Genomic DNA, 27,431 nt, shown 5'->3' on the forward strand with positions numbered 1-27,431 from the left:
GAATAGTTGACGTTTCGCGTCGAGACCTTTCTTCAGACTGATCTATCCCTCACAGATGCTGCCCGACCCGCTCAGTTCCTCCAGCATTTGTGTTTTACTTTAGATTCCAGCATCTGCAGGTTTGTTGTGTCTGCACCTTTCACCCCTTGTCCATTTTGCTGGAGAGAAAACTACCATCATGAAAGATAATTAAAATTCCACTTTATATTCGACTTTTTAAATTAGTGTTTAAACATTAAATACACGGATAATTTGCCGCCCCTGTCAATCTATTCGGCATGGATACTGTAATAGAGATGCAGGGAACTGCAAATGCTGGAATCTTGAGTGAAACACAATGTGCTGGAGGAACTCAGCGGGTCAGGCAGTATCAGTGGAGAGGATGGGCAGACGACAATTAGGGTCAGGGCCCTTCTTCAGTCTGACTATAGTAGCGGGGAGAAAGCTGGAGAGGTGCAACAAGGCCTGTCGAGTGATGTGTAGGAAGGAACTGCAGGTGTTGGTTTAAACCGAAGATAGACACAAAATTGATCTAGATAAGGGGATTGAAGGCTTTGTGGCCAAGTTTGCAGATGATGCTGATAGGTGGAAGGCAGGCAGTGTAGAGGAGTCAAGGACTCTGCAGAAGGATTTGGACAGGTTAGGAGAGTGGGCAGAGAAGTTCAGTATAGCAAAGTGCGGAGTCATGCATTTTGGGAATAAGAATAAAGGATAGATTATTTTCTAAATGTAGAGAGAATCCTGAAATCGGAGGTGCAAAGGGACTTGGGAGTCCTGCACCAGAACTCCCAAGTCCCTTTAATTTGCAAAGTTAATTGGGCCTCTACTCGCTGGAGTTCAGAAAGTTTACAAGGAATTCTCCGCCACAGGCAGTGAGGGCCAAATCATTGGATATTTTCAAGAGAGAGCTAGATATAGCTCTCAGGGATAACAGAATCAAGGGATATGGGGAAAAAGCAGGACCAGGGTGCTGATTTTGGATGATCAGCCATGATCATATTGAATGGCAGTGCTGGCTCCACCTATTTTCTATTTTTCTATGTTGATGGAGACCTCATTGAAACGTACAGAATAATAAAAGACAGTGTGAAAGGATGTTTCTACTGGTGGGAGAGTCTCGGACCAGGAATGAAAGGGCGCTTTTTTAGAAAGGATGTGATAAGGAACTTCTTTAGTTTATAGGGTTGACGTGGAGGTCCCACGTCAGTTGATATTTTTAAGGCAGAGATAGACAAATTCTTGATTGGAACAGGTGTCAAAGGTTATGGGGAGAAGGCAGGAAAATGGGATAAGGAGGCAGAGTGATATGTGGATGTAGGAGCTTTGATTGGACACTGTGAGGTCTGTCCCACCCCCACTTCTCATTTCCAGCTTTCTTCCCCTTGTTAATTCCAGTTTTGAGTCTTTAAGCATAACGCTGATTTCAAAAGATGGATGTAATGTGGCATTAAGTTAATCATAAGTCAGCAAAATGAAAGGATGGCGACGCAAACACTGGAAGATGCAGGAAGATAAAGGGTCTCGACCCGAAACATTACCTAATCCCTTTCTCCAGAGATGCTGCCTGACCGCTGAGTTACCTTCAGGATAAATTAGATGTCACGTAATTGCAATGCTGGCTTGCTCCAAAGAGACCGACAGGGGCAGCGACAGCTGAAACTCTCAACACACCAGAACTGCTAACTTCCAAGGTAATGGGCCGAAAGCCTAGAAGGGGGATCGACCAAAATAATATTGGGTTGGAATGGAGGCCTTCCATGCGAATATTTTGGTTGCTTCTTTGAGATCAAAATGCAGAGATTTTAATTAATTTTCTTTTGTGCTAAATGAAGACATAAACATAATCCATTTTATAATCTGTTTTAAAATGCATCTATCTATCTATATACTAAAACTCTTGTTTGTTTGTTCCTGAAATACAGCCAAAATGGTACACGGTAGCATGACAATTTTAGGCCCACCTTACTCACCGTCATCCCTTTGGTGCTAATGGAAGAAGTTTCATTGAAATTGGTGTTATATTTTTAGTTATTCACATTTTAACGTTTAAATCTATCTCCTAGGGAGGGAGGGGGGAGGAGGAGGATAAGGGGGATGGAGTGGGGGAGGGGGGGGGGGGGAAGGGGAGGGAGGGGGAGGAGAGGGTACTGCTCCAATGCAGGAGAGGTTTGGGCCCTACAGGTCCTCTTGGTCTAGTATATTACTAAAACTTTCATCTTATATATTTGTGGGTTTGTGGATATATTTGTTCCCGAAATACACCCAAAACGGTACACGATAGCGCAACAATTTTAGGCCCACCTTACCCACCATTGGCCTGCAGTTCAAACGGTTGGTATATTTTTAAAGTTATTCACTTTTTAAACTATAAAAATCACTTTATAAACTTTAATAAATCCCTTTTCCACGCCCTGCCGTCAGCCGCGCCTGCGCAGTAATATCTCCGTGTTCGGCGTCACAATGGGAACCCAACAGGTCCGTGCCTGCGCAGTTGGGGCCCGTTGATCTAATAAGTAAGATGGCCACAGGATCCACGCGTGCGCAGAACCCAACGGATCCGCACCTGTGCAGTTACTCGTTGATATTGAGGAGGGATGGAGTGGGTGGGGGAGGGGAGGGTGCTATACCAGTGCAGAAGAGGTTTGGACCCAACGGGTCTACAGCAGCTAGTGAGGCAATAAAATTGGTGTTTCGGCCTAGTTTGCTGCATGAATAATTATGCTAATTCAAGATCAGGACATTGGACCATAATTGCACCTACTCATTTACAAAGCAGAACAGAAGACTAGTTCGTAACCATTTTGTTGCTACTATTTCAACTGATTTTCCTTTGTTCTAGCAGAGAATACTTTAGTCGAAATAATGGAAAAGACTGGAGCATTGACTGTACATTTGGATTTATGTGTGTAACAGAATAAAGAAACATTAATGTTACTGTTAGTTTCATGGCAAAAAAAACCAGGTAATTTTGCAGTCACTGCCTCTGCAATATCTGGGTTTGGAATTCTGAGTGATTACGAAACTATCCTGAATGCTGCAAGACCACTTTGATTTCACATGGACCAGAATAGTCCAGTTTAAAACCTGGTTGATTAGATGCATATTGAGGAAGTGGCTGCCTTGTTGGGGACTTTATCTTCCAGATAACACATAATGCAAATCTAATAACCTGTTTAAGTGGTGCAAAGGTCGTAAGCATTTCCCTTTTGGGGGGAGGGGTGTGGGGGTTATGGTATGGAGATCCCTGGGAAACCTGATCAACAATGATTGTGCAAGGATCAGAATCAACCATACTTGTCATTCATCTAATCTATCATTGAATTTTCCTATCTTTTGGAATGTCATACATTCATAACTGATACAACGCTATGAAGTGACTGATGTTTAATATTTTTTAAATCAGTTTTAGAGAAGCTGGACGTTTTGGATTTTACTCATTTTGTTTGCTTTGGTCAATCCATTAACAGACAATAATCAGCATGTATAAAAGTGTTGTTAAAATTGGCAAGTGAGTTTTAAAAAAGCATTTTTATCAGCGTCAAAAATATTAATTTAATTGCTGTTAACTTTTTTTCTTTTGTGTAATCCTTAATAGTATAACACACTGATAATTTTCTTATACACTTAAGAGCTCTTCTAGAGACACACTCGCAGGCACACACACATTTCTTCCTGCATCTACTGATTGATGTCAGTTCCACTTCACTCATTTTTTAACTATGGAAATGAAAGGAGGATTAGGCATATATTCTAAGGTCACCATCTAATTTTTAATTTAGAGCTTTGTACCTGGATGCTGCCCTATGTGTATATTAAACCATCCTTGAGCAAATTAATTGAATCACACTCATTTTACTATTTTTTCATGTGATGACTTTCTAACTCCACCCGTTGTTCTTAGATTTTTCTGCAACCATATCAATCTCTCTGAATAAGTTCTGGTCATTTTTCATTCTCTGGATATTAATTTTCAGTGATTTCTGTGAAACTGCCTCCAGTGTAGGGTAGAAAAATATAATAAGTTGTTCAGCAACATTTCAGAACACAGGGAATAGAGACCTAATTCATGAAAATAATCAATAAGATTTTGCAGCGCCGGAGACTCAGGTTCGATCCTGACTACGGGTGCTGTACTGTAAGGAGTTTGTACGTTCTCCCCGTGACCTGCGTGGGTTTTCTCCGAGATCTTCGGTTTCCTCCCACACTCCAAAGACGTACAGGTATGTAGGTTAATTGACTGGGTAAATGTAAACATTGTCCCTAGTGTGTGTAGGATAGTGTTAATAGTGTTAGTGTGCGGGGATCGCTGGGCGGCGCGGACTTGGTGGGCCGAAAAGGCCTGTTTCCGCGCTGTATATATGAAATGAAAAAAATGAAATGAAATAATGAGCAAGAACAAAAGAATCAGGTGTAAAGATGGAATACAGGAACACACCTGGATGAGGATGGTCTGGAAATGAAGGTGTGAGGAATGTAGTAGATTAATTGGTAAATAAAGATTGCTGCAACTTAACATGTGACTGGAAATACAACAAAGCAAGAATTATCGAAGTTGGTTGTATAGCCAGAAGACCATGGAATAAAAACAACTTTTAACGGTTACATTGAAGAAACGAGACCAGTGGTCCTTAAAATATGAAAATTGGACCAAAAAAAAGGGCATTCGTTAGATTTCAAAAGGCAGCAGGTGGATTGGACGTGTGATCAAAATTAGCTCATTGAGCAGCCATGTTGATGGGGAGGCTATGTTGTGGGGAAGTGCTGTGGGAGTGTGCGAGATATACAACTCACCACGAGAAGGGCTAAGATGTATATGCTCTTGGATAGGCATAGTTTTGTACATGGGAGATAGTGTCTTATAAATCTGACCAAGTAACTAACCAAGAAGGTTGAGAATCGCAAAGCTGTAGACCTTGTCTCTACGCACTTCAAAGCATTTGATAAGGTTCCGCTAGATCAAGCCGTAGTCGGGCCGAGGCGGCAGTTCCTTGAGGTTGGGTCGGAATCGAGCCTTGAAGTAGGAGTCCCAGAGTTTGGAGCACAAAGTCAGAACCAAAGAGAATAGGGCAGAGCAAGATAGACCACTCGACCCTAAAAAATGTAGTATGTCATGGCGCCATTTTAGTATGCAGAAACATTTTAAAAGAAAAATAACAACAATCTGTGAATTGATAGATGCGATATATTCTGCATTTTTATGGTATCATCACACATACTGTTCCCCCAAAACACTTACACTGCGAGTGCCTTAGCGAACGGCGGGTTTTGCTTACTAAGATGGCGGATGTTACACTCCTTTGCGTACTACACTTCAATATAGGTGATTTTGACGGCGTGGTTCATCTTGCTCCTCCAGTATCTTTGGTCAGAACCAGGCATAAGTGCACGGGTCTAGCTTAGATGGCAGCTAGGTGAGCATGGACAAGTTGGACTGATGGGTATTTCTGTGCGGTATGACTCTAATTCAAATTCTTTCCTTCGCTGGAAAGGCCGCATTTGGAATATTGTGAGTAACGTTGGGCACCATATCTGAGGACGTGCTGGCTCTGGAGAGGGGCTGAGAAGTTTTACAAGAATGATCCCAGTAATGTGTAGGTTAACCTAAGATGAGCATTTGTTTGCACTGGGCATGTACTCGCTGGAGTTTAGAATAATGAGGAAGGACCTCATTGAAACATACAGAATAGTGAAAGGCTTGAATAAAGTGCCTGTGGAGAGGGTGTTTCCACAAGTGGGAGAGTCTAAGACTCTTGGTCATAGCCTCAGAAATAAAGGACATTCTTTTCAGAAAGAGATGAAGAAAAATTTCATTAGTCAGAGGATGTTGAATCTGTGGAATTCTTTGCCACAGAAGGCTGTGGAGGCCGTCAATGGATATTTTCAAGGCAGAGATGGATAGATTCTTGATTAGTACAGGTATCAGAGGTTATGGGGAGAAGGAAGGAGCATGGGGTTAGGAGGGAGAGATAGATCAGCCATGATTGAATGGCAGAGTAGACTTGATGGGCTGAATTACCTAATTCTGCTCTTATTCCTTATGACATTATAACCTTCCTTGACCGTTTTAATTCAAGGGACGTTAGCAACCAGCATCTGTTAAAACCCACAAGCATTTAAAGTGCAAGCTTTTGGGAATCAATTTGACATTTTTGCAGCAAACTTTAAAATAAAGACAAACAGTTCAACAACTTTAAAATTTACATTTATTTCTGCATAAAGAAACTGTATAGTACATATTCAATGACAACCATCTTTACGCTAAGAACAATACTGGGAGGATATTTTACCCCCCGGAACTTCAACTGTACAGTGGGAGCATCAGTGGTTGAATACAACAAATTTAAAAAAAAAACACTGAAAAGGGGAGGAAAGGCTAATCCTTCTAGTAAGATTGGTACAATATTTTCCATACAACGCCGTCTTCGGAAATACACTTTAATTGTAATTGGAGAAACATGTGCATACAAAACATTGTAAAAGTTACAGGGACTAATGGTAATTTTGTCGCATGGTTTTCAAATAAAAGTACTATACAGCAAGCAAAACTTAAGGCGGCTTCATCTCCAGCTGAAAGAAAACATCCCACCTATCAGGTACATTGTACACATAAAGCAGTATGCTGCCTTCCTAAAGTCATCTCATTCCCAGTCTGGTGAATTAGTGCTTTTTGTCTTTCCTGTCCAATTTGTGATCTCTGTCAGTCCGTGACGACCTTTTGCCTGAACGACTTTCTGATATATCAGACCTCTTTCTATCTAACCTTGATCCCTTTTCCCTTGAGCCTTTTAGATCTTTGCTACTAGTCTTTGATGACTTACGGTCCTTGTCTGCACTGGAAATACCTCTACGCTTTTGATCCGAGCTCCTCCTGCGCTTCCTGTCTCTGCTGTGACCCCGACTTCGGCTCGGACTCCTGCTCTCGCTACTGCTGCTGCTGCTGCTGCTGCTGTCTCTGCTACTGCTGCCACTGCTGCTGCTGCTGCTGGAGCTGCTCCTACTGCTGCTACTGCTTGAGCTGCTGCCACTGCTGGTGCTGCTGGAACTACTGCCCGAGCTGGAACTGCTGCTGCTCCGACTCTTACTTTTACTCTTGGTCTTCTCACGACCTCTGCTTTTGCTCCTGCTGCTACTTTTACTCCTGCTCCTCTTCGGCGATACCCTGACTGGTTCTACTTGCGACTCCACCGGGTGATCAGTGGCAAGACTTTCTTGTTCCGGCTCATGCCCAGCCGAACTTTCAAGTTCGGATTTAGGCCCTGGCTCATATACTGGTTTGGGCTCAAGTTCAGGTAACAGCTCAGGCTCTGGCTCTGGTTTAGGCTCAGGTTCTGGCTCTGGTTCCGGCTCCCTACAAACCTCTTCTACTCGCTCCTCCCTGCACTCTTCTACTTCGTCCACCATATCCTGATCATTCTCCATGCTCTGGCTAGCTTCCTTACCTTCAACTGGCACACTCTCTGGCTGACTCTTGCTTTCTCCTTCCACTACCTCCTCCTCAGCTTCCTCGTCCTGTTGCTTCTCTTGCTGCTGCCCTGCATCACTCTTATCCGTAACTACTTCCACTTTCTCTTCTGCTGCCTCCATTTCTACATCATTGTTCAGGTTACCTAATTCCTCCATCTCCTCACGGTGAGCCACCTTACCCTCCTGTTCCTCGATTGGTTGTTCTTCCTTCTGCATTTTTCGCTGTTCTTTTTCCTTCAATGACTGACGTCTAGGTCTAACCTCCATTCTGTTAATCTGATCTGCAAACTCCAGGCGTCTGTGCTCGAAAATGCCTGCAGAATTTTAAAACAAATGAAGTTGCATGCAAAAAAAAAACCCAAACTAAAATACTGGCTTAATAAAAGCAATAAAACTGCAACATAGCAAGGAGGCATAAAAGAATGAGTTCACTTGATGGAAAAACAATAGTTGTAAATTTTTAAAACCCACATTGAAAATATTTAGTTTTATATCGCAATATCTGCTCTCTATATAAACAAACCACCAACTTTTCTACCACCATTGTAATCCTTCAGCATTGGGATCTTCTTGAGTTACTCATTAGCCTGAAAATGCAAACACTCTCAGGGACAAATTCGAAATATCACACAAGATACACCAGGAGCCAGAGCAACATTTCAAAAGAAAACGCCCAATCGTTCACTGTGCAATTGACTAACAAATGATACTAAATCTAAGGCAAATTAGTTATAGTGGTTTCTTAGGTGGGTGAAGATTATCTCGACTCCAACCTGTTGTCACTATTCATGCAAGATGTTTGAATGAATACTTTTGTCGTTTTAAGTTAATACACAATTTGGAAGTAATTTTGAACCAAGACCGTCAGATCACTTCAGGTGGATGTTCTCATTCAAATAGCCAAAGCTTCTCAGGACCATAATGGAGTATCAGGCCACCCCAAGTTAAATTCACATTACAATTGTTGCATGTTATGTACATAAATTGCTCAGAGTAATGCAAATTAACAAGGCCACACATAGGACAAAGGAAGCATTTACCCGAACATGGAATTTTCACATTTTTAGGTAACATCCTACCGAATTATTTTTCTTCTCCCCCCACAGCCCACGTCTTTCCTGACCCAGTTTGCACCCATTCTCCCACTACCGCACCCCTCCCTCTACCCCCAATTGTAATTGTAATTAATTTATTAGCCAAGTATGTCAAAACATACAAGGATATCCATCCCCTTCCACCCAAATATCTCCCCCTGGCTTTGTTTCACTGCTTTTTCAACCTCTTCACTCCTTATCAACACTATATCTGCTTGTGCCCTTTAGTCTCCTCTTTATCTCTTGGGTTTGTCCATCCATTTGCCAATCAACCATCCCCCCCACCGCATCTGTACGTAATCAGCACTTGCCAGGCTTTGTCCTGCTCGCACCTCTTTTCCAGATTTCTCTCCCCCAGTACAATGCCTGAAGCATCATGACCCAAAACATTGTTTATCCATGTCCTCCAGAGATGCTATCTGACCTACTGAGTTACTCAAGCACTGTTCAAAGTTCAAAGACACGTTATTTGTCCCCGTGGGGCAATGTTCCAGCCTCTGCACTTCTTTGTGTCTCTGAACCAAGCATTTGTGTCCAGATGACCAGATTAAAGGTGTTGCACAAAAGAAAGTAGAAGATCCAGACTTTAAAGAAATTAACCATGTTAATTAGAAAGGTGAGCAGATTAGGCGGGATCTGGATCTTGCTTTCAGAAAGATGCAGGCACTTTGGTGGTACCATCGAAACATAGAAAATAGGTGCAGGAGGAGGTCATTCGGCCCTTCGAGCCAGCACCACCATTCATTGTGATCATGGCTGATCGTCCCCAATCAATAACCTGTGCCTGCATTCTCCCCATATCCCTCGATTCCACCAGCCCCTAGAGCTCTATCTAACTCTCTCTTAAATCCATCAAGTGATTTGGCTTCCACTGCCCTCTGTGAGAATTCCACAAATTCACAACTCTCTGGGTGAAAAAGTTTTTTCTCACCTCAGTTTTAAATGGCCTCCCCTTTATTCTAAGACAGTGTCCCCTGGTTCTGGACTCGCCCAATATTGGGAACATTTTTCCTGCATCTAGCTTGTCCAGTCCTTTTATAATTTTATATGCTTCTATAAGATTCAATCTCATCCTTCTAAACTCCAGTGAATACAAGCCTAGTCTTTTCAATCTTTCCTCATGACAGTCCCACCATCCTAAGGATCAATCTCATGAACCTACGCTGCACTGCCTCAATTACAAGGGTGTCCTTCCTCAACTTAGGAGACCAAAACTGTACACAATACTCCAGATGTGGTACCACACACAAGATTTTTTTTTTAAATACACAAATGGCCTTTTAATTCTGTCCCAATTAGTAAGATTGTGGTCTATCCTTAACTTCATCCATTTTTCCACTCAAATATTGAATCTCTTGACCCCTTTAGTGCCCACAAATTTAGCAATCTTATTTTGCAAATATACTCAACTGAAGAACCAACACTCCAACAAAGAATTCTAATTTATAATATACAGAATTTTCTCCCTTAAATAACCGTGTTCATTCTGCAATTTTAACTCCACAGTTGTAGATTTTTCAGTTCATGGAAGCTGCCTCCAGTGACGGCATTGCTCATTCTTCTGAACACAATGAGAAACTCTCAGCACATCATTCTAGGCAACAATCTAGTGAATCAATGCTGCTTTTGGGTATGGAGAGCTAAAGTTCAAAGGTTGCCTTTCTGCAGCACTGCACAATTGCTTTTGGACTTGCATGTTATTGGACTCTAATTTCCTCAAGAGCAACTTGTGAAGTTCAAAAATGTAGGTGCTTTCATGTGCCCTTCTTGATCAAGTCACATAAGATGATTCGATTATTCATTGCAGTTTACTTTCAGTTTCATCACAAAAATGTTACCGCCTATTCACTCAAGCTGTTAAGGTAAATTATAAATGGCTGAGGGTTTCCTACAGATTCCAATAGCACTTTACTAATTATCAATATTGAATGCAGATTTATTCCTATAATTGTTTCTTATCATTAGCCAAACATACACCCACTTATAAATTTATTGCACTAACCTGTAGAGATCTTATTTTATGCAACAGATTTTAAAGCAACTTTTCATAAGTGATAGGAATAGGATTCGGCCCATCAAGTCTACTCCCCCATTCAATCATGGCGGATCTAAGGTTCATGGCGGATCATGACAGGCCAGGGGCCACAGTCTTAGAATAAAGGGAAGGACATTTAAAACTGGGGTGAGAAGGAACCTTTCACCCAGAGTTGTGAATTTGTGGAATTCTCTGCCACAGAGGGCAGTAGAGGCCAAATCACTGGATGGACAAGAGAGTTAGATAGAGCTCCAGGGGCTAGTGGAATCAAGGGAAGGCAGGCAAGGAATATTGATTGTGGATGATCAGCCATGATCAATGAATGGCGGTGCTGGCTTGAAGGGCCGAATGGCCTCCTCCTGCACCTATTTTCTATGTTTCTATCTATCTCTTCCTCCTAACCCCATTCTCCTGCCTTCTCCCCATAACCTGACACCTGTACTATCCATCTCTGCCTTAAAAATATCCACTGACTTGACCTCCTCAGCCTTCTGTGGCAAATTGTTTAAGAAAAATTAATATCCTTCCTTACTTAATTTTGATTGGAATTGAACAAGGTAATGAAAGGATGTATGGATGTGACATTTGGCATCTCTCGTTGACCAGGTGCAGAAGAGGTTCATGGGAATTGGCAAAGTACGATTACACGTATTACCTCTTGCCAGTTACTCCAAGCAGAATTGTCAAACATTAAAGGTTATGTTGACTGCAACAGGATGCTCATAAAATAAGCTAATTCCATGAATATGGATTCTAACAGGCTTTTGCTGCTTTTTATTTACTTAGCAATGCAAGTTCAGACAAACGTTATTTTCTTTGCTAATTCATCTACATTCTATCATGTCTCCCCATTTTTTCTTGGTCACCATTGCAGGCTCATAACCATGCCTATTGCTTGAAGCCTCAATTAAATCTTCACCTCCTTGGTTAGCCACAGATGAACTTCTTCTCCCAAAGGAATTTACATTCACCGATGATACACTGGAGAACTTGGCGGATAGAACTCTTACAGATCATCATCCAGAAACCCAATAGAAAACATGAATGCTATTGCCAAAATAAATTTTCAATCCAACAAGCTACATTATGAAACAGAACATCGTGCACATGGTATGTGACATTGACCCTCTTTAATACTATGAAAATACATACCATTCATCTTCCTCTGGGAATCATCCAAAAGCTTTTGAGTAGCCGGGCAATGTTTGCCAGGAATATAGAACAGATGCGGCTTTGTCTTGGTTCTTATGTATTTGATTATTTTTAAATTATGTTCATTCCAAACATCTTGCTGTTTGAAAAAAGTAAGACATGTTAAAGTTCAAGGTACCATAAAATGTATTAACTACTGATTCAGACAAAATATATTCTTACCAACTGGGCTAGTTCCACTTTTTGTTCTAGAAGTCTTAGTTCAGTTTGCTTAGCACGACGTTCCTCGAATAATTCTCTCCTTTCATTTTCTACCTGTTTACGTTCTTCTTCAGCTTGCACTTCAAGCTTCTGTTCTATTTCCTGGCGTCTTTTTTGCTGTAGATTGGAGAAAAATTGTATCAAATCAAAAAGAAAATCCCTCACTTTCAGTCTCACCACGAAGGGATAAAAAAACTCTTATGCCACCTGCACTTTGCCATCCACGTTAATACTGAAAATTCATTATTTTCTCAATTCCTACTGATGCAAAAAGTGGACTAAACATTGCAGTACACAACAGGTCTTAAAGTAGAAATTATTATGATAGCTACTGAACTTAACTGAACACGATCTGTTGTCATTGCTAAAATCTCAGCAATGTGTGGGGAGTTGGCAGATCTGACACATTGTTGAAATAACAGCTGCTTATCAATATTAGCATAATGATAAATTTTTTCAACCTTGTAATGGAGACCAGCTCAAACAGAATTTAAAATACAGAATTTCTTTACTGCAGAACAATACAAAAGCTATGCATCAATACAACTTCAGGGGAATAATGCAAAACCTGTGACGATAACCAGTGGAATGAAGTTCTGAATTACATAGTTGTACAGAATAATTTTAAGTGAACTTACATGTCGTCTTGGATAACGAGCTGAAAACTAAGAAACAATACACTAATTGAGGTGCTTAAAGTGAACTACTATACACCGTAGGGTTACCAGTGGCTAAAGGAACAATTTAGTATGACATTTCGTACAGTTTTAAATATCTCGTTTAATTGAATGGATGAAAATACTTAAAAGTATCCACATATTTCTTGCATGTTGAAGATATTCTGCATTAATGCATTTATCAGCATGGATAACATGTTGTCTTTTCTTCTGTAATCTGGAAGTCATAACCCATTGTTTGTTAGGTGTGGCAATTAAACTTTTGGTTGCAGACTTGCTGTTATAGATCATAAAAGTTGTTAACGGATCTCTACTTGCAGGAGATGACCTGGGAAAAACCAGGTTATTGCTCATGTGAAATCATTTTAAAGTCGGTCTGATGGGACAGCTTAAAACTCCCATCATCTGCACTACTTTGCATTGTTTTTTTTAAGCAAGTGCTAAACAACCAATTTGACTATGTGACTTAGCCATTTAAACTAATACACAATGGCATAACAAACCGGTCAGATGTCTGGGTCAGGGTAAAAAAAAGATGCTGTAGTCCTCAACCAGCCACAGCAAACAAAACATTTCTGAGAGCTGAAAAGCTTTTTTTCCAGTTTCCCCAAGAAGGAGATAAATGTTGGGAATGGGAAGCAGGAGATACTTTCTGATGTCAGTGTTTTAAAGTTGGATAGAGAACGAGTATGCATGCAATGGAAAGAACAATGTAGAAAATGACACACAACACAAAAGTTGAAAACTTCAAAAACACAGTGCAATAATCAGGCCTCTTATCAAAAGACATCAGATAATAAAGAAAAAAATACCCTCTCAGTTGCAACATTAGATTCCTGCTTGAACTTTTGTAGAGTACCCATCAGCAGGCCAAACATCCGCCGATTCCTATTTAAGGAACAAATGGAACAATCAAATACTTTGTAATCAGTTGTCTTGGCAATGAACTATCAAAAAACTTAAGCACTATCAGAAGGGTTACAGCATATACTGATAAATGTCCTTTCAGCAACAACATTATTATTTATAACTCAGGCATTGTTACATAACTTTTCAAAATATGTTGGCAAATTGATTTTTAAACATGATTCACAAGTCAGAAGGACATGATCCAGCCTCATCTGCTCCTTCCAACATGAAATTTAAAAAAAGTTCAATAAATAAAAACCCCAATATGGTACAAAAGCAAAACAAAGCCCAAAGTCTCCAGTGCAACCCAGGCTGTTTGTAGTTTAGTTGGAGTTTATAGTATTCAATAGCCTAATAATGGTCGTTGGGAACAGGCTGTTCCAGAATCTGGACATTAGTGTTCAAACGCCTATACCTTTTCCCGATAGTATGTGTAAAATGAGAGTGTGGCCAGGGTAGTGTGGGTCCTCAATGATGCCAGCTATCTTTTTGAGACAGCTCTTCCTGTAGATCTCTTTGATAGCTTGGAGGTCACCACTATTTGCAATCCCCTTTGTTCCTGGGCATTCGAGTTGCTGAAGCAGGTCTAGGAACAATTAGTCAAAATGCTCTCTTCCATACACCTGTAGAAGTTCAAGAGAGTATTTGTCGACATAACAAATCTCCTCAATCTTCTAAGGAAGCAAAGGAAATTATGGGCTTTGTTTATCATTTCAAAGTGCTGGGTCCAGGACAGACCTTCAGTTATGCTTGCCTAGGAATATGAAGTTCTTGACTCCACCACCGACCTGTCGACAAAGATAGGAACGTGGATCCTTGACATTCTAGAGTCAATAATCAGTTCCTTGGTTTTACTGAGGTTGAGAGTAAGGTTGTTGTCCGGCACAATTCAATCAGATAATCGATCTCACTCCTATATTCTGACTCATTACCCATATTTTGTCCAACAAGGGTGGTGTCTTCGCCGAATTTGAATCGAGAATAATATATCAGTATACACTTGACCTATGCTATTGAACCAGAAATAACTGAATCACCATTTTCTGGTTGGCAAGTTACTTTGTGGTGACCTGGTCTTCTTGGACCGCAGTTATTTATGCCTTGACATGGATCAGCACATCATGATTGCCTATTAAATAAAGCCAAATGAAGTAATATAGAAACATAGAAAATAGGTGCAGGAGGCCATTCGGCTCTCTGAGCCAGCACCGCCATTCATTGTGATCATGGCTGATCGTCCCCAATCAATAACCCGTGCCTGCCTTCTCCCCATATCCCTTGATTCCACTAGCCCCTAGAGCTCTATCTAAATCTCTCTTAAATCCATCCAGTGATTTGGCTTCCACTGCCCTCTGTAGCAGAGAATTCCACAAATTCACACCTCTCTGGGTGAAAAAGTTTTTTCTCACCTCAGTTTTAAATGGCCTCCCCTTTATTCTAAGACTGTGGCCCATGGTTCTGGACACGCCCAACATTGGGAACATTTTTCTTGCATCTAGCTTGTCCAGTCCTTTTATAATTTTATGTTTCTATAAGATCCCCTCTCATCCTTCTAAACTCCAGTGAATATGCATGACATTAGATGGTAAAGAGACAGGCTATGTGAGGTAGGAAGAATGTGGTTGATGAATATGTGGTGAAATGTGCAATTACTTGGCAGAAATGTGGAAAAGTAATTTATTGTTTTGAAAGGAGCAAATGGGGACACTGGTGAAGTAAACTAAAGTTAATCTGAAATGCTTGGGACATGCAGATTGTCTAGAATATTTATTGTTATTGTGATTAGCACTGCAACTATTCACTTTTGAGATTATGGGATAATATGTTAGTCCCAGTGTGCTAAAGAGAGAACAGAAATGGGGGCTCGATCGAGCCAGAGATCAAACCAATTTGGATTTTCAAATACAATAAAACCGTGTCATAATGGACCATGGTTGGTGGGGGGGGCGGGCGGGTGGTGTCCATTATTGCCGATTGTCTGCTATAACTGAGTAAGGTATTGTCATGATATAAGCAGTACGAGTTGGGTTGAAGGGATCCAACTCGGAATCCATCCATGTGAGTTGATGGCCCTGGCTGGTTGGTGACTGGGGAGAGGCGAGGATTGGTGGAACCATTGGTTGTAGCCCTCGGGGAGCCGGAGTGTAGGTAAGGGTTGGTGGTGGCATGGGAACGTCTGGCATGGTGACTGTGGCTGGCATGGCCAGGCTGACAGCGCAGTGGGCAACATTTGATCGGTCAGTCCGCTATAACAAAAATCATTTATAAAGAGGTCGGTAAAAATGATTTGTTGTAAGTTGATCGGAATTTTACTGTATCCTAAAGTATCTGGGTGTCTATGTACACAAACTGAGTTAATAAGCAGGTAGCAAATAGTAAATCAGCCTCCGCCTTTATTACAAATGGACTGGAATTCAAGAGCAAGTTGCAATTGACTGATATTACACTGGGCTTTGATAATAAACCAGGAATACAGTGTGCAGGTTTAGAATTTTTGCCAAGAAAAAAAAACTTACTTAAGAGCGCAATGCATTTTCATTAGATGGATCCACATGGTGGAATTTCTTAAACTGTATTTAGTGTGGTCATCTCAATAAAATAATACTCTAAAGAGTCTTGGTAGGATAAAAGCTGGAGGTTTCTCCGCACCGGTACCCCACAACTAGGCTGTAGACTGAGAATGAGTCAGATTTTTCAAAGCAAGGCAAGGAGGAATTTCTTCACTGAATTGTGAATTATTAGAAATTCTCTAACAATGTCTTGCTTTATAGTATCTTGATATTAATAGAATTGGTTATTTTGGACCCCACGGGGAGGAGTGGATTGCCAATCCTCAGTGACAGTGTCAGCTCAAAGGGTGAAATTAATTCCTCCTATCGTTATTGCTTATAGAGTTGATCAACACTACAAAACAGAAGCCTTAAAAAACATGCATGCACAAAGAGAACAGAATTGTAAACCAGTATTTCACAGGCAAAAGAACTGGAAAGGAACCAAAAAATCCTGAAGTCATCAGCGATTACCATTGTGTGCTCTTGGAACAGTACAGTATCATGCAATATACTTACAAAAACTAAGTTTAGTTACAAGTTCTTGTGCTAAAACCAAAGTAGTATTGGTTCCTTAAACAGAATTGACACAAATTAAGGAAAAAAACCTCAACCAACCAAAAATCAATAAACCCATAAAGACACGCCACATGGAATTCACAAATTGAGAACGCCATTTTTCACAAAACACCTTTAGCTTAAAAAAGCTGAGGTGTTAATTCAACTTCTCAGACCACATCTTTTATTACATGTCAACCCTGAGCAATAAACAAAATACAAAGTTACTTCAGCCGACACTTGTGTGCAATGAGTTTTTTCCCTCAACAGCTGCAAATGCTACTAAGCTTTCAAAAATCAAAACGGATGCTGTATTAACACGTTCAAAATTGTTTAATTTTAAATAGCAAAATGTACCTTTCTTTGCCCTTCTCGTCCATTGTTTGATCCTGAATAAGGTCTCGGCGTGTCCTTTCTTTGGAGGTAGCAACAACTGAAGACTGCAACGCTGGCTGCAAAGAATATAGCAGGAACCTTACTTTCATTTCACTGTCAACCTATTCCCACCTTTTAATAAGATGACGACAACGCACAAAATCTCAAAGTGCTGGAATCTAGTCAGTATCTTATCCAAACACGAAACAAAGTCTGCCATCAGGCTAATTAGAGGCATTCAAAAGGACTTTCATCTATTTCTCAATGGATATCCACGATGCTTAGTCTAAGGGTGTTCGCTAGCCCATGACATCGAGTTCATGTGCCATCCTAATTCCTACCTTTCAGCAGGAAAGTAAATTTAAAGCAGACTCCTGGATCATCATAGACATGGGTTCAATTATCAATCTCGCATTGTAATTAACAATGAACCGGAAATGATTATGTTTGTTATGGTCATGTGTGCAGAGGCATAGTGGAAAGCTTTGTTTTGCACACTTCCAATCAAATAACATAATACTATGCACAAATACAATCAAACCAAACTCAAGTCCAATAGGTAGGGTATGAAAGATACAAAGTGCAGAATATGGTTCAGGTACAGAACTGACAGCAGGCTGTTCAACCTCAGGCGCCTGCAAGCTGTTACAAAGGTGAAGGAGACCATCATCAGAGATTTTTTGTTTGCTGATGACTGCGCCCTCAACGCCAGCACAGAGCAGAAGATGCAGCATGAAATGGACTGCTTCTCACAGGCCTGTGACAACTTTGGTTTCTCCTTTAGCACCAAAATGTCTGAAGTTATGTACCAGCCCGCGCCTTGAAAGCCTTACCAGGAACCAAACATCATGGTGAAGGGGCAGAATCTACAGGCAGTCGACAGCTTTACCTATCTGGGTAGTACCACCTCCTCGAGTGGTGAACATTGACGTTGAGGTCAACAACAGGATTGCCAAGGCCAGCGCTGCCTTTGGGCGACTCCGTGAGAATGTTTGGGAGCGGAGAGGACTCAGCCTTACCACCAAGCTGAAGGTCTACCGTGCAGTGGTACTCACCACTCTTCTCTATGCAAGTGAGACCTGGACTGTCTACAGCAGACGTGCCAAACAGCTCAACCACTTTCACTTGAGCTGCCTACGCAGACTCCTTCACATCAAGTGGCAGGACAAAATTCCCGACAAAGAGGTCTTGGAACGGGCCGGAATCCCCAGCATCCATACCCTCCTACGGAAAGCCCAAAACAGATGGGCAGGCCATGTCGCCAGAATGCCCGAGAGTCGACTGCCAAAACAGCTTCTGTATGGAGAACTGTGTCAGGGCAAGCGTTCAGTAGGAGGACAGAAAAAACGGTTTAAGGACTGCCTCAAAGTGTCCCACAAAGACTTGGACATCAACCTCAGCACTTGGGAGTCTCTTGCTCTGGACCGTCTAACCTGGCGTAACAAGCTCACCACAGGAACCACCGTGCAGCAGAGAACAGACGCACTGCAGAGGCCCAGAGGAAACGCACCGTGCGCAAGGCCCGGGCTACCTCCACGTCAGCAGCCATCCACTTGTGTCCTACGTGTGGGCGTGCCTTCCGGGCCCGGATTGGCCTCACCAGTCACTTCCGGACCCACAGTCACCAATCCTCCAACTGAAAGTGAAGTCATGGTCATCTTCGAACCCGAAGGACGAACAACAACAACGACATGGTTCTCAGCAGTGATGCTGGATTCACAGGTAGATTTTTTTTAATAAATAAAGAGTAGACAGATTGTATTGGATGATAGTATAACTTCCTCTGGGACGAGCATGCTCCTGCACCACTTTTGTTCAGTTTATACTGTTTAATTCTACATTTACAATACCTTTTTTGTATCGTCATCGTCCTCTGCGTCACTGTCTTGACGTGACTCTCTTCTTGAACGACGATCTCCCAGCCTAATTACAAATTAAATCAGTGCATTGGGTCAATTCCAAGTAGAGTTTAACAAAGCATTTAACTATTGTTCTTGCACAGATAAATATTTAATTCCTCGTAAACAAATGTTTTAAATTGCATGAATTTAACAGATTCTCTTTCAACTCAATCATTTTTTGCTGGTTTCTCTATACACTTCAATTATGGTCAGATTCTTATATAAAGAACAGCCCAATGTTCCCCGATATCAAGAGAGTTGTGAATCTGTGGAATTCTCTGCCTCAGAAGGCAGTGGAGGCCAATTCTCTGAATACATTCAAGAGAGAGCTAGATAGAGCTCTTAAGGACAGCGGAGTCAGGGGGTATGGGGAGAAGGCAGGAACGAGGTACTGATTGAGAATGATCGGCCATGATCACATTGAATGGCGGTGCTGGCTCGAAGGGCCGAATGGCCTACTCCTGCACCTATTGTCTATCTCACTTGGCAATGGGGAGCAATTTTTGGTTTGCATATTCCCAACTGAGAGGAATGAACCTGCCTCCTTTTCACTTATTTTTTTTAAAGTTTAGAGATACAGCTTGGAAACAGGCTCTTTGGCCCACCGAGTCCATGCTGACCATCAATCACTCGTACACTAGTTCTGTTATTCAACTTTCACATCCTACACAGGGGTAATTTGTAGAAGCTAATTAACCTACAAACCTGCACGTCTTTGGAATGTAGGAGAAAACTGGAGCACCCAGAAAAACCCCATGCTATCATAGGGAGAATGTACAAACTGTAAATGACTCGATTGTAATCATGTATTGTCTTTCCATTGACTTGTTAGCACGCAACAAAAGTTTCTCACTGTACCTCGGTACACGTGACAATAAACTAAACTGAACTCCGCATAGACTGTACCCGTAGTCACGATTAAACCTGGGGATCTGGCGCTGTGAGACAGCAGCTTTACCACAGTGCCACCCATGGTTATGGACAGATCCAAATACAATCTAACAACTCTGCTTTAAGGAGTAGGTTTGCCCTGATCAGATGTTTGACGTTGGCTTGGTCATGCGTCACACAGCATGGAAATAGGCCCTTCGGCCAAACTTGTCCATGCCAACAGATGCCCCATTTATCCGCATTTGCCCCGTATCCCTGTAAATGTTTCTTATCCATGTATTTGTGCAAGTATCTTTTAAATGCTGTTATAGTATCTGTCACAATTACCCCCTCTTGCAGCTCGTTTCACATAACCATCACCCCTTCAGTGAAAATGTTGCCTCAGGTTCATATGGAAACTTGTCCCTCTCCCTTAAACAGATGTCCTCTTATTTTGATTCCCCTAACTTTGGGTAAAAGACTGCATTCACCCTAACGACCTCTCTCATGATTTGATATGTCTATGAGATCATCCTACAGCCTCCTGCACTCCAAAGAATAAAGTCCTAAGCTGCCCAACCTCTCCCTATATCTCAGGCCCTCAAGGCCTGGCAACATCCTCATAAATGTTCCCTGCATTATTTCTAGCTTAATGACATCTTTCTTGTAGCAGGGTGACCAAAACTGAACACAATACTCCAAAGATAGACACAGAATGCTGCAGTAACTCAGCGGGCCAGGCAGCAACTCTGGAGAGAAGGAATGGGTGACTTTTTGGGTTGAGTCCCTTTCTTCAGACTGATGTCAGGGGAGTGGGAGATACATAGACAAGGAAGTGTAAGGTGTGAAATCAGGACAAAGGGGATGAAGGACAATGAAGATCAAAGATCAAAGCGAATGGTATGTTGGCATTCATAGCAAGAGGATTTGAGTTTAGGAGCAGGGAGGTTCTACTGCAGTTGTACAGGGCGTTGGTGAGACCGCACCTGGAGTATTGTGTGCAGTTTTGGTCTCCTAATCTGAGGAAAGACGTTCTTGCCTTAGAGGGAGTACAGAGAAGGTTCACCAGATTGATCCCTGGGATGGCGGGACTTTCATATGAAGAAAGACTGGATAGACTAGGCTTGTACTCGCTGGAATTTAGAAGACTGAGGGGGAATCTTATAGAAACATATAAAATTCTTAAGGGGTTGGAGAGGTTAGATGCGCGAAGATTGTTCCCGATGTTGGGGGAGTCCAGAACCAGGGGTCACAGCTTAAGGATAAGGGGGAAGTCTTTTAGAACCGAGATGAGAAAACATTTCTTCACACAGAGAGTGGTGAGTCTGTGGAATTCTCTGCCACAGAAGGTAGTTGAGGCCAGTTCATTGGCTATATTTAAGAGGGAGTTAGATGTGGCCCTTGTGGCTAAAGGAATCAGGGGGTATGGAGAGAAGGCAGGTACAGGTTACTGAGCTGGATGATCAGCCATGATCATATTGAATGGCGGTGCAGGCTCGAAGGGCCAAATGGCCTACTCCTGCACCTATTTTCTATGTTTCTAAAATGTAGAATAGATCATTGTTAGCTGGGAGAAGGTAACAACAAAGCAGAGATAAAATGTAGTCGGAGACAGTCAGACTGGTCCGAGAACTGGGAAGGGGAGGGATGGAGAGAGGGAAAGCAAGGGTTATTTGAACTCAATGTTCATACCGCTGGGGTGCAAGCTGCCCAAGCGAAATGAGGTGCCGTTCCTCCAATTTTCTTTTGTTAACCACTTCGGCAGGTTCCTTCTTTCTACATTCTCATCCAAATTGTTGACATAACCATGAACAACAATGGGCCCAGCACCGATTCCCAAGACACATCACTCATCATTAGCCTCCAGCCTGAAAAGCACCCTTCCACCTTCATCCTCTACTTCCTTCTATGAAGCCAATTCTGTATCCAATGTGCTAACATTCCTTAGACTCCATGCGATCTAACTTTCCAGAGCAGTCAACCATGTGGAACCTTATCAAAAGCCTTGGTTAAGTCCATATGCACAACACCTACGGCCTTGCCCCTGTCAACCTTATTGGTCACCTCTTCAAAAAAGCTTGATATCGTAAGACACGAACTCTCTTGTACAAAAGCATGCGAACTATCCCTAATCAGCCGAACTATCCAAAAGCACATATATCTTATCCCTCAGAATCTTCTCCAGTAACTTGCTCACCACAGATATTACGCACACTGGTCTATTGTTCGCAGGTTTTTCCTTGCAGCCCTTCTTAAAAAGAGGTACAAAATTAGCCACCCTCCAGTCACCTGCCACCTCACCCAAGTTTAACGATGGTTCATAAATCTCAGTCAAAAAGGCTCCTGCAATTTCTTCTCCAGTTCCCACAGCATCCTCAGATATATCTGATCAGACTTGGGGGATTTATCTACTATCTGTCCCAGGATGTCTAGTACCTCCTTAACCATAATACGGACTGTCCTCGACAGACTTCCATTAACTGTCACGTTCCCAAGTCTTCATGATTTTCTCCATGACTCAGAGTACCTTGCTCATGTCTTGCAGCTCCATACATCGATTTGGTTTGTATGGGGCCCCACCTCTCTATACTGACCCTCTTTCTTTTAATGTACTTATAAAATCTCCTTGGATTCTCCTTAATATTATCTACCTAAGCTATCTCCTGCTCTCTTTTTGCCCACGTGATTTCCTTTAAGTATGCTCCTCAGTCGCCTGAACTACCCGATATGAACTTGGTCCCAGCTGCTTATATCAGTACAATGCCTCCTTTTACCTGACCAGAGCCCTAATTTCTCTTGTCATCCAAGGTTCCTTACTCCCAGCTGCCTTGCCCTTCACTTCAACAGGAACATGCGTGCCTTGAACTCTTACACTCATTTAAAAGCATCCAACTTTCCAATCGTCCCTTTGCCCGCAAACATCCAATTTTAAAGTTCTGTCTAATACCATTGAAGTTGACTTGCCCCAATTCAGAACATTAATTTGTGGGCTCACCCTGTTCTTATCCATAACTATTATAATTTATCAATAACTATTATAAATCTAATAGAACTGTGGTCGCTGTCCCAAAAGGCTGGCCCACCGATACCTGCATCATTTGCCCTCTCCCTTGTAGGGGGTTCCACATATTGCCTAAGGAAACTTTCGTGAACACATTTGACATGTTCCATCCCATCTAAGCCCATGGCACTATGGCAGTCCCATCTATATTGGGGAAGATAAAATCCCCTATTATGACAACTCTATTAATCTCTCAGCTGCATGCAATCTCCCGGCATATTTATTCTGCTAATTCTCGTTGTCTATTTGGGGGCCTATGATACACTGCCAACAGAGTGATCATCCACTTTTTATTTCTCAGTTCCACCCATAACTTCACTGGTCAAACTATCAGTAATGTCATCTCGGATTATTGCCGTAACAGTGTCCTTAATCAATAAAGCATCTCCCCCTTCTTTTTTACCACCCACCTCTGTCTCGTCTGCGTATGTTAGAATATTAAGCTGCCAGTCCTGTCCCTCCCTTACAGGTTTCAGTAACAGTTATGACACCAGTTGTACGTATTTGGTGGTATAAATTTCAACAATCTAATAAATAAGGGAGTAATTGCAAGTTCACTGCTGGCAATGTTTGTAGATTGTTCATGGATAACCAAATAAAATGTTTGACCTGAAACTAATTTTCATTTTTATACATTTCAGCTTACTTATTGCGGTTGTGTTAAAAGTCATGAGTCTCTACAAATTGGAATTCTGTCTCGAGAGTCTTGTGTAGCAGGCTACAGATGGTCTGAAAGTTACTGGATTAATAATAATACTTTGTATATATTCCTCAAAGAGACAAAAAGCTCACATGGTGGAAGGTGTATTAAATGCATTTCGACTTACAATATTTTCGGTTTGAGAAGGGTTTCTTGGAACAGAACTTTATCGTAAGCTGAGGAGCACCTGTATAAGGATGCACCCTAATAGGTTCAACCAGAGTTCTGCCATACAAGAAAATGTCTAATGGTTAACAATCTCACAGCTGCAACTGAATTAGGAATGTCAAGTCAAGATTTTGACAACTGAAGATACAGAATGTCAATCAAGATCAAGACACCAAAAAACACTTTCCAATGGTCTCATGTAACGGACATGAGACGTTGTATCAGACATCTGCCTTTGGCATGGTCAAAGGATTTGAACAAGATTAAGATACACAACCACAAATGAAGAAACAGACATATCTAATTTTTGCATATCTAATTTCCTTGCTCCGGGCACCTAAATATTCCTCCCAACTGCAATTTTTATTTTCAAAACTGATTTCATTGGATTATTTTCTTCAAGTAAGACTTGCTACAGTTTGTAAATTTATAAATGGCACAAGGATTGTTGTGGGAAATAGAAAATTTGAACCCAAGACTCAGAATATTTGGTTTAACTAGGACAAAGAGGATTACGTACATTATTGCCAATTTGGTGGGGCTGACTAGCTGAATAAAAACAATTCCACTCTCAGTGCTGCATCTTAATCTCAGTGAGGAACAAGACTTGCTCAAATCAGAACCAGGTGTCACCTCATCACTGAACCAAAATCGTTATTTTAAACTCCTTCATATATCCATCTGCAGACAGGAGAAAAACTTCCAACATTAAGCTAAAGAAACAGTTTTGCAGATGTTCTTACCTGTTCATTGCCCCATCCAAATCCCTCTGTTTAGCTGGGGGTCCTATTCCGCTATCCAAGAGTCCACGTCTAAACAAATAAAAGTCAAGTCAGACAAAGGGACTGATATTTTCCATTTTACTTCTTTAAAATAAACTTTTTATTTCTGCTTCACTTTAAATGTATTAAATGACAGCCCAAATGCAATAACATATATAGCCAGAGAATATATAAAAAATAAAATTTAAATTTAAAATTCTCTCCACGATCTGCTTTTATAACATTTTCGCATTTTATTTTATATACCAACTAAATATACAAATTCCAATGAATGCTGAAAGTAGCACATCACTCGGGACATGAAGTAATAAAGAATTTCAATCTTACCTAAGCAATCCAATCCCACGCCCCCTACCTCCACCGGGTCCTGTGATGGATAAACGTCTAGCTTGGCCAGGCCTAAAGTTAAGAATAAATTTCTATTAACTGATGAATAAATATCAACATCAAGTAGAGTGCTCTATCAATATCACAGATGGTATTGCTGCTGCCGCACATCGCCAAAGACCCGGGTTCTATCCCGACCTCGGGTGCGGTCTGTGTGGAATTTGCACGTTCTCGTTGTGACTTCATGGGTTTCCTCCGGGTGTTTCATCCCACATCCCAAAGATGAGTGGATTTGTAGGTTAATTGACCTCTGTAAAATTGCCCACGTGTAGGGAGTGGATTATAAAGTGGAATAACATAGAACTAGTATGAACGGGTCAGCGTGAACCTGGTGAGCCAAAGGACCGTTTCCAAGTTGTATCTCTAACTAAATAGGTTTATAAGTATATTCTCCAAAGTTTCTTGCTTGTATTTGATTCCTGATCTGAGAAATTGTATCACTATTCTTTCCATTAAGAAAAAGTTATTAAAACCAATGTACTCATACGTTCATTGGCTTATACAGAACGGAAACAGGCCCTTCAGCTCAACTCATCCATGCCAAACAATATGTCTTTTTGCTCTAATTTAATTTGCTCAATTTTTATATCCGATAATCACAATCTTCACATTGTTATTTAGGGCATAAACAATTAATGATTGTAATTTCAGCAGTGTACATACAAAGCAAATTTCTGTGATGCCTTTTCCCTCTTGACCTATCTTTTGCATTTACTGCGTATCATCTATTTTCAAATCCATTCACTGCAGAACTATGTCAAAAATCTGCAATGAAATAACGATTGCAGTACATTAACTTTATTTTACATTTGAGGCCTGCATTGCAATAGAAACCATTTTGCCATTTCCTACTTATTCACATTTCACCTCTATCCCTACCTTTACTAGAGATAAAAATGTACATGACTTCTACCACCATTGCTATTGTGCACCCTCCTCCTACATGCAATTCTCATTTCTGCCATTATACAAAATAAAACATTTAGATCAGTTTTCACATTAATATGATGCATTGATCTTGCCAATAGACTGTGATCACTACTGCACAATGTGACTATCTTGCAATCAATATACTACCCAGTTAGCTTTTGATAGGTGCTGTCAGTATGTTCTCCCTGTGACCGCGTGGGTTTTCTCCTGTTTCCTCCCAAATTTCACATGTTTGTGGGTTAATTAGCTGCTGTAAAATTGTTCTACGTATGTGGGATAGAACTGGTGTACAGGTGATTGCTGGCTGGTGCACTCATTGGGCCGAAGGGCCTGTTTCCATGCTGTATCTCTAAACAAAACTAATCCATATTCTGCACGCAAATGGAAGTTAAAATGTTGAAGTCTGTCAGCGTGGACCAGAATATCAAATCGGGAAACAGGGTTGGAGAAAAAAAGAGAAAGATCATTTCCAGATATGCGAGAATGAAAACACAGGATGTTGAAATCTTGAGCAAACACAAATTGCTGGTGGATACCAGCGGGTCAGGCAGCACCTGGACAGACTACGATTCTGGTCGGGACCGTTCTTCACTCAGAATGGAAGCAGCTTTAGAACGCAAAGTAGTACTATGCGGATCAGGCCATTCAGCCCACAATGTTTGTGCAACATGACCAACTCTTGTTTGTCAACATATGATCCATATCCCTCCATTCCCTGTATATCCAATGATCTCTTACAATCATTAGACCGTTGTAAAGGGAAAGAATAACAAATACTTGCTTTATTCCTCTCCAAATAAAGGAATGCACGAACTGAGTCGACAGTGTTAATAGTTCCCAGGGTGGGATGATCAGGTACTATATATATTATTTGGGGAGGAGGTCGGGATTGATGAGGGTTGCGGTGTCAGTGTGCTGGAGCTCCAACGTCAAGGCCGAGCTCACACGTGAGGCGCTGCGTGCCGCCCATGGCATGCAGCCGCATGGGGTATCGCCTGCTTCCCCTCATGTTGCGATCTCTGCGCCTCCCCCTCCTCCCGCAGCCCCATGAGCAGCGAGGAGCAGCGGCGGCGGCCTCTCACCAGGCCGCGGGATGTGTGTGGGGCGGTGGGCGCGAGCAAGCGGCGTGAGCGTGGTTCCAGCTCGCACTCTTCCCCTTGCGCCGGAGAGGCCACAACGCCGTTACCTGAGGTCATTCGGGTCCCTGCCCGTCAGCTTGCGGATGTTTTCATCCACGTTCTTCAAACTTTCCTTGGCTTTCTCTAGCTGATCCTGCAAACTTCTCACCGCCACCGCCATCTTGCCCGTCGCTGCTGAGCAGTCTGGGAGCTGAAGGAGCCGCGCCCCCACGGCGGCACCTGGCCCCGCCCACTCCGGCGGAGACAGCCAATCATAGGCGGATACCCATGTGGTCGACGGTGGAGAGAGCCAATCACAGATGGATAACAGCGTGGTCGACGGCGGACAGAGCCAACCATATGCAGATACTAACGTGGTCGGCGGCAGAGCGGACCAATCAGAGGCAGAGCTCGGAGAAGCCAGCCGCAGGGCAGAGCAA

General features: G+C 41.9%; 1 protein-coding gene across 2 annotated transcripts; it reads right to left on the reverse strand.

Annotated features, from left to right (window-relative positions):
• Window positions 1–6,221: 6,221 nt before the first annotated feature.
• pnn (pinin, desmosome associated protein) lies at window positions 6,222–27,184 on the reverse strand. 2 transcript variants are annotated; one of them, XM_078406587.1, is made up of 10 exons: window positions 27,060–27,184; window positions 24,884–24,955; window positions 24,518–24,586; window positions 18,925–18,997; window positions 17,057–17,151; window positions 13,496–13,571; window positions 12,645–12,671; window positions 11,968–12,123; window positions 11,746–11,884; window positions 6,222–7,778 (listed from the first exon to the last, which is right to left on the reverse strand). In XM_078406587.1, the coding sequence occupies exons 1-10, from the start codon at window positions 27,170–27,172 to the stop codon at window positions 6,658–6,660; spliced, it is 1,941 nt and encodes a 646-aa protein (XP_078262713.1). In that variant the 5' UTR covers window positions 27,173–27,184; the 3' UTR covers window positions 6,222–6,657. The 2 variants fall into 2 exon arrangements, with proteins under 2 accessions (XP_078262713.1, XP_078262714.1); XM_078406588.1 differs by lacking the exon at window positions 12,645–12,671.
• Between the last annotated feature and the right edge of the window lie 247 nt (window positions 27,185–27,431).

Source organism: Rhinoraja longicauda, chromosome 10 (genome assembly GCF_053455715.1).
Source record: "Rhinoraja longicauda isolate Sanriku21f chromosome 10, sRhiLon1.1, whole genome shotgun sequence".
NCBI lineage: Eukaryota > Metazoa > Chordata > Chondrichthyes > Rajiformes > Arhynchobatidae > Rhinoraja > Rhinoraja longicauda.

Bases quoted from the DNA above. Each gene is read 5' to 3' on its own strand.
- pnn (XM_078406587.1), bottom strand. From the start codon at position 27,172: ATGGCGGTGGCGGTGAGAAGTTTGCAGGATCAGCTAGAGAAAGCCAAG. The intron at 18,998-24,517 runs GTAAGAACATCT...ATTTGTAATTAG, and splicing joins TTGGATGGGGCAATGAACAG to GCTGGGAGATCGTCGTTCAA. The intron at 13,572-17,056 runs GTACATTTTGCT...TTCCTTAAATAG, and splicing joins GACGAGAAGGGCAAAGAAAG to GAATCGGCGGATGTTTGGCC.